At 38.8% G+C, this 12,364-nt stretch overlaps 1 protein-coding gene across 1 annotated transcript in view; it reads left to right on the top strand.

The window, feature by feature from the left end:
• relch (RAB11 binding and LisH domain, coiled-coil and HEAT repeat containing) overlaps positions 1 to 12,364 on the top strand; it is a 76,458-nt gene that overhangs the window by 41,804 nt on the left and 22,290 nt on the right. Inside the window, 1 exon segment of the mRNA XM_034182354.1 lies at positions 3,301 to 3,324. Within this exon segment, the coding sequence (XP_034038245.1) occupies positions 3,301 to 3,324 (24 nt within the window).

Genomic DNA, 12,364 nt, shown 5'->3' with positions numbered 1-12,364 from the left:
GATGTTCATCTTCCTCTTGTTGCACTTTTTCCATCTTTCATTATCTTCATCAACATCATTTAAGCCTGTTTGTCTTGGCATGCAATAGATACTCACTCTGCAGAAAGTCCAAGTGAGGTTTAAAAAAAAAAAGGTAGTGGCTCATGAATCTTCAGTTTTCAGATTCTGATCTGACCCTGTTAAAATGGGCAGTGATCTGTTTTTAAAGTGTTGTTTTCCTGTCACAGTGATAAAGGTGGTATTTGTTGATGTTTTTTTTAAATAAGTATAGTGGCAAAATTTTTAATTAAATTAAATTTTGTTCTGTTGGAATCTGTTGGAATTTCATCATTTCAGCAGCTGCAATACTTCAATAAAAAAAAAAGTAAAAATCCTGTGTCAGCTGTAGAAAGGAACACAAGAGAAAACTCACTTTTATTGCAAGCCAGAAACAGGTTAATCGAACAAAAATACACAAGAAATGAGTGTGCTTATATTTTAATATTGAAATCTGTATCTTCATACATTGTTGCATCACGACTGAGTTTACAATACTATTATATCTATGACAGTTATGTCTATTTTCCCCTGTTGCTCTGGCGGGGGACAAAAAATGCTGTTCATCCATCCATCCATCTATGCATGTGCGTCTGGGCCAACAGAGTGCTCACAATAACTTCAGACAGATTGAGTGGAGGGACACCAGATTTGCACCATATATGCACTGCTAGAGGCTCTTTGTCAGTTTTCATGGTGAGTGACCTTGATCTAGTTTTTATAGTTTATTGTCCCATGCATATCTTTATTAGTAATTGCACTGAAGTGTCCAATTTCTAATGCAGGGCTGTCCGCTGATTTCATCATGGGGAGGGGGGTGGGGTGTTAGTGATGTATTCTTTAATCGTGAACATCACTGAGTTTTTTTAAAATGCTTATCGCAAAGTCTTCTCTTTTTTTACGACATCGTGTAAGTTTTATAAGTCCGCGGACACTGATCTGTGCGTTACAGATACAAATCAGTTTCCTCGGATCCGCGGAGGAAAAATGCCACTCAGAGCGTAGCTGTTACGACAATTGTCGTAAAGCAGGACTGGTTGGTTGTTGCGGCGACGCTGTGTGGCTAAAACCTAGCATGTGGACATCCCAAACTTTTAGAGCTTTCAAGTTTTTAAAAGAAGATTTGTGCAGCATGTCTGTGTCACAGACCAACATCGCACAGAGAGAAGATGGCTTGAAAAGAGAAGACGGTTTGAAAAAGTCTTATAAGGACAAGAATCCGTGGAATTATCGCTGGCTTCATCAACACACCTGAAAGATAAACGGGAAAAGTGAACTGTGCCATCAGGAAAGACGGTAAGAATTTTTCTCTCCCTGGAAAATAAACATTCTGCTGTTCAAATAGGATTTTAGACAAGATTATCTGAGGTTTTTTTTTTTTTCACTAATCTAGACTTTCTTTCATTGTTTAAAAAAAACATTGTGGCTTTGAATGGATTTAGGCTGCATGAATTTACACAAGAATATAAGTGACATTTTACTATAAGGTATGTTATTGATATTTTACCATGGTTTTCATTCTACAAGCTTTAGCTGTGGTTTTTGGAAATGCTGTAACAGTCTTTTCAGTCTTCATAAATTTCATGTAGTTTAATTGTTCTGAGTTAATGCATAATTTGGTTTACAATTAAAAGGAAAGTCATTCCAGGTCCTACTTCCATGTCATATTTTGTTATTTCAACATGATCATTGACAGGTCAAATAAAAGGTTGAATATAGGATCATTTAAATATCCACTAATTTTGAGATTTATTCTTCCAGGAGATGCTGAAAAAGTATCATTAGATAAAAATTTAATTCTGGGGTCCCACAGGGCCCTAGACCCCGTCTCCTGGGGAGCTGTACCCCCTCCCCCCCCAGACCCCCTGCAAATTTTCCTCGGCTTTCACAATTTTTATTTCACAGCCCTACTAATGTAAAATGATCAACTTGCATGAGTGAGATTAAATTAATATATTAAATTTCATAATGCAGGTAGCTCAGTGGGATAAGGAGTTTGGCTATCTAGACTTGTGATTTGATTTCCAGTCACACTACCAGCCTGTGTCCTTGGACATACTTGTCTCAGTCCACCCAGCTGTAAAAGGGTACCAGTCTTGGTTGGGGATGTAACCTGCATTGGACTGGCATCCTGTCGAGAGGGAGTCCTAGAGTCTTACCCGCATTGCTGTATGGAATCTGAAGATATGCACCGACACGAGCGGGCCTCAGGGCTTCTTTGTTTCACAGTGCTGCATTTACCACCTTTATCCATAGTGACCATCTTTGTGCCAGGTAGCTTGTTGAAGATAAGTACATCTAATGATGAACATAGTCTTTTAGTGATGCTAACCAACTAATCTGTTGATTAGGAACTTCATCTTAACCCTCAAGTGACCGAGTGGGGTCATTTATGTGCACCATTTTTCTAACTTTAATGGGGAAAAAAGTTTCCTACCGTGAATTTGTCAATCTGTTTGTTCTGCATTCATTCATAGAATTTTGCAAGGATTGGTCAGTCCGTGTGGCAAGTATAAACTTGTGAGTGGTCACTTATGACCCCCTGGGAAGATCCAAGGTTTTTTTACATTAAAGCTTTAGATGGTATTGGAATTTGCCAGCTGTAATCATTATATTTCACTGTTTTGCAGGGAAGCATGGCCAACAAACCTATTTTGCAGGGAAGCATGGCCAACAAACCTAGAGTAGCAAGATTTACAGCTGCACAAGCATTGAGACTGATTCTTGATGCCCAGAGTAATTATGAAAATAGCTCATGATTGTCACAAAGGATGACTGATGGATTCATTGAGATTTGTATTAAAGCACTGGTGTATTTGCTAGTCACCGGTTCTTCTATATTTGATGCTAGAATTAAACTATCATATTAGTCACTAAAATAGCTTGATCACTTGCGAGTTAATGTGTAAAGCAGTGCTTCCCAACCCTGGTCCTCTGAATCCAAAGTACTGCATATTTTCCATTTCTCTCTGCTTAACTTCACATAAATGAGCAAATCAGTTGTTTTCCATTCTTGGCCGAACACACATGATAAAACTGATTAAGTCTGAGTAGACCAGGGGCCAAATGGACAAAGTCCTTTGGGTCTCAAGGACTAGGATTGAGGAACACAGGTTAGAGTATAAGGCTTTTTTTTCTTCATAAGTATCATCTTTCTTTCTGTCCTGCTGTTTTTATCTCCCACTCCTGTTTGCTTCCATTGTTTTTTGTTCTTCTCTTTTCCTCTCACTCATTCTCTCACTCTTGTGCATGCCTCTTTTCTAGAGAATGGTTGCACACCTGTGCCAGGTGAGTCTTTCACGCACTCATCTGCATGGTTCTTTTACCTGAAACGTTGTGCCCAGCACCCTGCTCCTTCAGGCTAAAACTGCCTCACTTAGGTCCTGACTTTCATAGTTATAATTCTTCAGTAATAGCTCTGCTTTTCTCAGAGTATTAATTCCTCACAGTGTTTGATAGAATTTTCATTAAATAAAATTTAAATACTATGATCTCCTTTGCTATGAGGGTCTAAGGTGTGCACTTTTAGTCTGAGTAATGTTTTCTTGAACCCAGCAGCATAGCCTTGTTATTCTTTTCTTTTCATTTTCTGATTGGTTTCTTGTGTATTGAACATGCTGAGACTCTAAATACTGCAAGTGTCTAACTGGCTGAAGAATACAGACTGACATATTTGTTAACTTATTCACTAATATCTGTATGCTGTATTTTTTTTCCATTACCCCGCCAAGGCCCAATACACCCAAGCCAATAAAAATGATAAAATTTTCCATCTTGACTTTTCGCCATTTCTCCAAAATTAAAAGAATTCTACTCCAGGGTGGTCTCAACATTTTCAGTAGGTCTCGTGCTAATCTGGTGTCCTGGGTCGTTGATGGTTCCAACACAAGCCATAGGTGCTGACCATACAAGGTGCACTCTCCAGGGTGTGCGAAATCCTAATCCTCTTCAAAGTGGGTTCCTTGGGACTGCACACACTTCTCCCAGTGGTTCTGCCATTGATGGAAGCATTTCTGGAAGTCCTCTTTTGGATTGGTGTCCAGCTGGGCCATCACATTCCACATTATGTCTTTTCATGATGTCGTTTCCTTTTTTGTGCCGTTTTGATCTTGGGGAACATCTAAAAATCAGAGGGAGCCTTATCAGGAGAGTAGGGATCCCATAGAATCACTGCAGTGTTGTGCTTGGTCAGGAAAGCCTGAATCAACTGAACAGAATAAGTGGGTGCAAGACTTCAGATGTAGCTTCTGCATAATTTCACTGACACTCTATTCATGTCAAAATTCTCTGTCAATGTACCCATCCTGGGCTTATCTTCACCTCATCCCCAAGTTGGTGGATGGTGACACAGCGGTCAGCCGTGACCAAAGTTTGTATTCTTTCAATCACTTGGTTATTTTGGCGTGTGGGTGGCCTACCTGAATGTGCGTCGCTCTCCACTGATGTGTGCCAATTTTTGAAGTGGGTATACCACTCTTTTATTTGCATTATGCTCATGGAATCATCACCAAAAGCCTGCTGAATCTTGCCAGTGTCTGCTTGGGTATCACCAAGCAAAATTTGATGCAATGCCTTTGCGCAAGTCGTTCCGTTATGTTATAGCAAATGAGAATCGGAAGGCTGCTCAGTACGTGTTCACTCTAAGGCTGACTGCTTGCGACTAATGTGCTCTGCAGATGAAATTCATGCATGTGCAGTGAGGCTCCCTATACCTTCCTACCAAATGACAACTCACTCGCTTCATTTGTTTCTATCAGATGCTTTTTTAATACACTTCATACAGTAGTGTTCAGAATAATACTAGTGCTATGTGACTAAAAAGATTAATCCAGGTTTTGAGTATATTTCTTATTGTTACATGGGAAACAAGGTACCAGTAGATTCAGTAGATTCTCACAAATCCAACAAGACCAAGAATTCATGCTATGCACACTCTTAAGGCTATGAAATTGGGCTATTAGTAAAAAAAAAAAAGTAGAAAAGGGGTGTTCACAATAATAGTAGCATCTGCTGTTGACGCTACAAACTCAAAAATATTATGTTCAAACTGCTTTTTTAGCAATCATGTGAATCACTAAACTAGTATTTAGTTGTATAACCACAGTTTTTCATGATTTCTGCACATCTGCGAGGCATGGAGTCAACGAACTTGTGGCGCCTTTCAGCTGTTATTCCACTCCAAGATTCTTTAACAACATTCCACACTTAATTCACATTTCTTGGTTTTGCTTCAGAAACAGCTTTTTTGATGTCATCCCACAAGTTCTCAATTGGATTTAGGTCCGGGGATTGGGCAGGCCACTCCAAAACATTAATTTTGTTGGTTTGGAACCAAGATTTTGCTGGTTTACTAGTTAGTGTGCTTGGGGTGATTGTCTTGTTGAAACACCCATTTCAAGGGCATGTCTTCTTCAGCATATGGCAACATGACCTCTTCAAGTATTTTGACATATCCAAACTGATCCATGATACCTGGTATGCGATATATAGGCCCAACACCATAGTAGGAGAAACTTGCCCATATCATGATGCTTCTACCACCATGCTTCACTGTCTTCACTGCGAACTGTGGCTTGAATTCAGAGTTTGGGGGTCATCTCACAAACTGTCTGCGGCCCTTGGACCCAAAAAGAACAATTTTACTCTCATCAGTCCACAAAATATTCCTCCATTTCTCTATAGGCCAGTTGATGTGTTCTTTGGCAAATTTTAACCTCTTCTGCACGTCTTTTATTTAACAGAGGGATTTTGCGGGGGATTCTTGCAAATGAATTAGCTTCACACAGGCGTCTTCTGTCACAGCACTTACAGGTAACTCCAGACTGTCTTTGATTATCCTGGAGCTGATCAGTGGGTGAGCCTTTGCCATTCTGGTTATTCTTCTATCCATTTTGATGGTTATTTTCCATTTTCTTTCATGCTTCTCTGTTTTTTTTGTCCATTTAAAAGCATTGGAGAACATTGTACTTGCCTTTAGTGTTAAATCCTTTTCCTACCAGGCAAAATTGTAATTTGTTTTTACACATTTTACAAACTTCATGTCTTGACAGTAGCAAGGCTCCCATTTTGACTTAAATGGTAATTTGTCTGTAATTCATGCAGATACAGTTTGTCCACAGTAGGTTCTGTGATGAATGATATGTGCACAACTTAATCATCGGCCTTATCAGACGGTGTCACCGTGCAGCAAAGTACAGAAGAGTTAGGAGGGAGAGTTAAAACGGTTGGACAATCTGACCAGCAGATATTAGTTTAAGATGCATCCATGTGTTGCTGTAAAAAGCGGAAAAAAAAGTTTCACATTCAACTTCATTGTAATCATGTTGGGAACATGAACACATCTCGGAAACTGTCACCCAGCGAGGATTCATTCAATGTTGGGGTAAAAGTGACCAAAGAGGGGGAAAAAAAAAAAAACGTTTATCATCATATCTGGATCTGTCTCAAAATTTGATCAACAAAGGACCATGTCGGTGTTGATCTATCCATAAGCTTTAGAGGTATTGTTCAACCAAGAAACACACACCTGAGATTGGAATTTAAAGAATTTTAAAACTTTTACAGTGTTTGTTACACGCTATTCTTACTTCTTTCACCAACGCTTATGAAAACTAGTTCTACTGCTGCAACTTGTCATGCGATTGTGTAAATGTAATGTTACCAAATACTGAAATGCCCCATCTTGAACTGGGGGGTGGGGAGGGGGGATGCAACCTCCCTTCCTCACTCACAAAAACTCTTATAGTTTCTTTCCATTAACTTTTAAACAGATTATTTAATGTTTAGGAAGATATTTTATTTTATCTTATGTGTGAACATGCTGTTACACTTGAGCAGGTGTTTTTTTTTTACGCAGTTTGCTGTGTTTTTGCACACGCAGCGTTGAAACCTGGTAAGACAGAAAGAGCAGAACTGATTATTCAAAAGCGTTGAAGCTGATTGGTTCGTCCTCACTCTGGCAGCTTTGCATATCACTGTGGCTATGTTGTTTTAATCTGCCGCTGACAGTTACAGAGAACCTAATCTGTTCTCAAAATCAGGAAAAACAAACCGAACCGGGGGGTGGAAAAAAGTAAACTTAGCAGAGCATGAGGCTTTAGGGAGCCACTTGAGTGCTGCGGACTTTGAACCGTGTCTGTTAGATTTACCAACCATCTCACACACACACACACACCTGCTCAGACTCTGCAGACACACCTTCAGTAGTTTGAAATCGACACCCACTTAAGAACGAAAGGTGTTTGACTTGAAATATGGAATGATGCTTTAAAACTCTGTCTGCCACCTGGCTTTCTTATCAGACACTCTAAATCAGTAGGGTTTGTTTGTTTGCTTGTTTTTATATCTTGTAGTATTTTAATTATACTCATATAATGCAGAAATTATTAACATAATGTTACATTTTTGACTTTTAATTCCAGCAGTTTTCTGTATAACTGCAAACAGGAATATAATATGAAAGAACAAAAATAAATGGTGAAGGAAATAAAAAATATTAATATGCCTTTAGAACAAGTTCACTTTTTACAACTTTAGTCATTTTTAAAAAGTATTGTAATCAAGACCATACATGTTTAACTCGTGATGATTGCATTGTATGAAAGAAATCCTGTAATTTAAAAAAAAATGAAGGTGGAAATGGGGAAAAATGAAATGCGTTGATGTCTATGTAAGTCTCAAACTATTTGAATATCATGAAAAATTTATAAATATTTATCAGTTTTTCAGAAAATGAAAATTTTATATATTACACACACATACACATATATATGTGTGTATGTGTATATATATGTATGTATGTATGTTTCAAGCTGTTTTTGTTTAAATTTTGATAATTAGGGTGCACAGCTCCAAAAACAGAAAATGTGTATCACTAAATATTAAAATATTTTACAAGATCAGTAAAAAAAAAAAAAAAATTATAATACAGAAATATCAAACTTTGGAATAAATTAGTGCTTCAGTGCATCATGACATAGAGGTGATCAGTCTGTGGTGCTATTGAGGTTTATAAAAACCCAGGTAGCTTTGATAGCAGCCTTGAGGTTATCTGTGTTGTTGGCTGTGATATCTCTCATCTTCCTCTTGACAACACTCCATAGATTCTCTACGGGGTTCAGATCAGGTGAGTTGAAATGCCCCATCTTGAACTGGGGGGTGGGGAGGGGGGATGCAACCTCCCTTCCTCACTCACAATATATTACAATTATATTTACTTATAATTATATTATATTACAATTTATATTTCTTATTGTTACATGGGAAACAAGGTACCAGTAGATTCAGTAGATTCTCACAAATCCAACAAGACCGAGCATTCATGATATGCACACTCTTAAGGCTATGAAATTGGGCTATTAGTAAAAAAAAAAGTAGAAAGGTGGGTGTTCACAATAATAGTAGTGTGGCATTCAGTCAGTGAGTTCATCAATTTTGTGGAACAAACAGGTGTGAATCAGGTGTCCCCTATTTAAGGATGAAGCCAGCACCTGTTGAACATGCTTTTCCCTTTGAAAGCCTTTGGAAAATGGGACGTTCAAGACACTGTTCAGAAGAACAGCGTAGTTTGATTAAAAAGTTGATTGGAGAGGGGAAAACGTATACGCAGGTGCAAAAAATTATAGGCTGTTCATCTACAATGATCTCCAGTGCTTTAAAATGGACAAAAAACCAGGGACGTGTGGAAGAAAATGGAAAACAACCATCAAAATGGATAGAAGAATAACCAGAATGGCAAAGGCTCACCCATTGATCAGCTCCAGGATGATCAAAGACAGTCTGGAGTTACTTGTAAGTGCTGTGACAGTTAGAAGACGCCTGTGTGAAGCTAATTTATTTGCAAGAATCCCCCACAAAGTCCCTCAGTTAAATAAGACATGCAGAAGAGCTTACAATTTGCCAAAGAACACATCAACTGACCTAAAGAGAAATGGAGGAATATTTTGTGGACTGATGAGAGTAAAATTGCTCTTTTTGGGTCCAAGGGCCACAAACAGTTTGTGAGACGACCCCCAAACTCTGAATTCAAGCCACAGTTCACAGTGAAGACAGTGAAGCATGGTGGTGCAAGGTTCATGATATGGGCATGTTTCTCCTACTATGGTGTTGGGCCTATATATCGCATACCAGGTATCATGGATCAGTTTGGATATGTCAAAATACTTGAAGACGTCATGTTGCCTTATGCTGAAGAGGACATGCCCTTGAAATGACAAGACAATGACCCCAAGCACACTAGTAAACGAGCAAACTCTTGGTTCCAAACCAACAAAAGTAATGCCTCGCAGATGTGATGAAAACTGTGGTTATACAACTAAATACTAGTTTAGTGATTCACAGGATTGCTAAAAAAAGCAGTTTGAACATAATAGTTTTGAGTTTGTAGCGTCAACAGCAGATGCTACTATTATTGTGAACACCCCCTTTTCTACTATTTTTACTAATAGCCCAATTTCATAGCCTTAAGAGTGTGCATATCATGAATGCTTGGTCTTGTTGGATTTGTGAGAATCTACTGAATCTACTGGTACCTTGTTTCCCATGTAACAATAAGAAATATACTCAAAACCTGGATTAATCTTTTTAGCCACATAGCACTACTATTATTCTGAACACTACTGTACTCCAAAATCTCCTGGTAGACATCCGCTTTGACTTTTGACTTGATCAAACACAGTGGACCAACACCAGCAGATAACCTTAGACTTAGATACTCTGGATTGTCATTCAGTGTTCAACAAATGTGCAAACAAATGTGGACTTGGGACAGGATTAAAATGAAATATGATATACAAGAGTTTAAAAGAATGTTGTAAGGTGCAATAGTAAAGTGACCTGTGGAGTTGACAGTATTGCAAAAAAAATTTAATGGCACCCCAAATCATCACTGACTGTTGAAACTTCATCCTAGACTTCAACTCATCTCCACGTTTCCTCCAGACACAGGGATCTTGATTTCCAAATGAAATGTAAAATTTACTTTTATTTGAAAAGAGAACTTTTGACCACTGAGCAGCGATCCAGGTCCTTGTCTCCTTGGCCCTGGTAAGATGCTTCTGACATTGTCTCTGTTCAGGAGAGGCTTGACACAAGGAATGTAACACAAAGCTCATTTCCTGGACACATCTGTGTGCGGTTCTTCTGGATGCAGTGACTGTAACCTCAGTCCACTTCTTGTGAAGCTCCCCAAATTCTTGAATTGGTTTTGTTTGACAGTCTTCTCAAGGCTGCGGTCATCCCTGTTGCTTATGCATCTTTTCCTACCAAACCTTTCCCTTCCACTCAACTTTCTACAAATGTAATTTGATCCAGCCCTCTGTGAGCAGTTAGCCCTTTCAGCGCTAACATTCTGTGTCTTAACCCTCCTTGTTGAGGGCGTCGATTACTTGCAGCCATGATTATATTGTTTTGATAGAGGTGCAGGACTGCAGGTGCAGTGAAAAATTAGCTCAACGTGAGTAAAATTGTGTCTAAAGGAAGAAAAAAATATCCAGAAACAATTTGGAGTTCAGAAGGTTAAATGTATCCAATGCAGACTAAAGTGTGTCTGTAATACTAATAATAAGCCTTCTTACTACAGAGATATTAGTTATCCGTTTATAAATGAAATAATGAAGTTTTGAGCGTGAAAGTGTTGAAGGCTTCTAGTCCCTTAAAAAATATTAAACCACATTTGAATCTGTATAATGTGTCAGTCAAATGTGTTGAGTTGAATGAAGGAGATTCATAAATGTAGACCGACTCATAAATGTGACTGACTCTTCAGTGTGGGTTAAAAAGGGGTTTTACACACACACACATATATACTCGTGTATATATATATATGTATATATATATATGTGTATATATATATATATATATATATATATATATATATATATATATATAATATGCTGGGCGGAAAGTTGCAGTACTAGGCAGTACCGCCTGGCGCTGCCCACTGTAGCTATATATATATTCTGTATTGTAGAAAGCTGTAGTGTTTCACAGCCAAACTCTTAGACACGGGGCCTCGTACCCCTGGCGTCAGGATGTCCACTGTACCTGCCCACCATGTTTATCTAGCACTGCACACATGTTTAACCTTCTGAACACGTCTTCAGAATTTGTGCTGAAATAGACTCGGGCTCAGCATGGGTTTTGACTTTTCATGAGTACTCTGTATGAATCCTTTTATGGAGCCAGTGCTGAGGAGTTTCCACTAATGTTTAACTACACATGATGTTTTTACAGGTCCAGTGCAGAACGTTATTGAATGTGACAGTCACATTCGGCTGTGTTATATTTGGTCCAATTTTTTTTTTTTTTTTTTTAACTGGTCTCGCCCTTGGTGAAGGAGTCATGCAACCACTAAAAATGGACCTTGAAGTCATTTATGTACTTTTCAAAAGATGGCCAGCATGGCACTGACTTAGAGGATTGATCTCGCAAGTGAGTCATCGCAGCCTGTCTTTCAGAAAAAAAAAATCCTCTGCCAAGTCCATCTGTCCATAGAGCGATGTGGTTCGCTCCTCCTTGCAGCATTTGGCAGAAAACTATGTCTTCCTGGGGAGAAAAAAAAGCTTGTTTTTAACTCTGAATGCACTCTTTAATTTGGGTGGGTGTGTATATGTGTGTGTTTTGCGGGAATGTCGGGCTGACCACAGTTTGGCCGTGGAGGCTCTGTATCAAGGGCAGCTCAGCTCCTTCTCTTCTGGCTGCAGAGTCTGAACTGTGTGTGAACTCTGGGGTGGAAAGCTGTCTTTGGTGATGGACCAGATGCCTCACTAACATGTTTTTTGTCTGCAGCGTGTAGCTGTGTGCATGCACGATTTCAGTATCTTCATAAGGTCTGGGGTTGTGTGTGTGTGTGTGTGTGTGTGTGTGTGTGTGTGTGTGTGTGTGTGTGTGTGTGTGTGTGTGTGTGTGTGTGTGTGTGTCAGATGAGTCAAGGTACAGCATCAACACGGTAATGATGATATTATCAATGTTGATCACAGACGGCATGTAAAGATGGATTGCTTCCAAAACAACAAACCAGAACCATCCAGTAATCTGCTTCCAACTCTGTTGACGTAACATCAAACCATATTGTGTCATCAATATGTGTACAAAGGTAGAAGGACTTTTTTTTTTTTTTTTGCTGATTGCTGTGGACTTGTCCTAAGTAATGCTATAGCTAGTAGTGTGCAAATTATTAAGATGCTTGGAACGAAATGGCAACTTTCCAAATATCAGAACTTACTGATCATATAGACATAGTGCTCTATTGCTATAGTATCTCAGACTAAAAATATATAATCGTTTTTCTTGTATGTCTGTTTGAACATTAGAGATGGGATAAGGAGCT

Source organism: Thalassophryne amazonica, chromosome 1 (assembly GCF_902500255.1).
Source record: "Thalassophryne amazonica chromosome 1, fThaAma1.1, whole genome shotgun sequence".
NCBI lineage: Eukaryota > Metazoa > Chordata > Actinopteri > Batrachoidiformes > Batrachoididae > Thalassophryne > Thalassophryne amazonica.
Note: the sequence above shows the minus strand (reverse complement) of the source record. Positions and strands in the feature narration are given on the sequence as shown.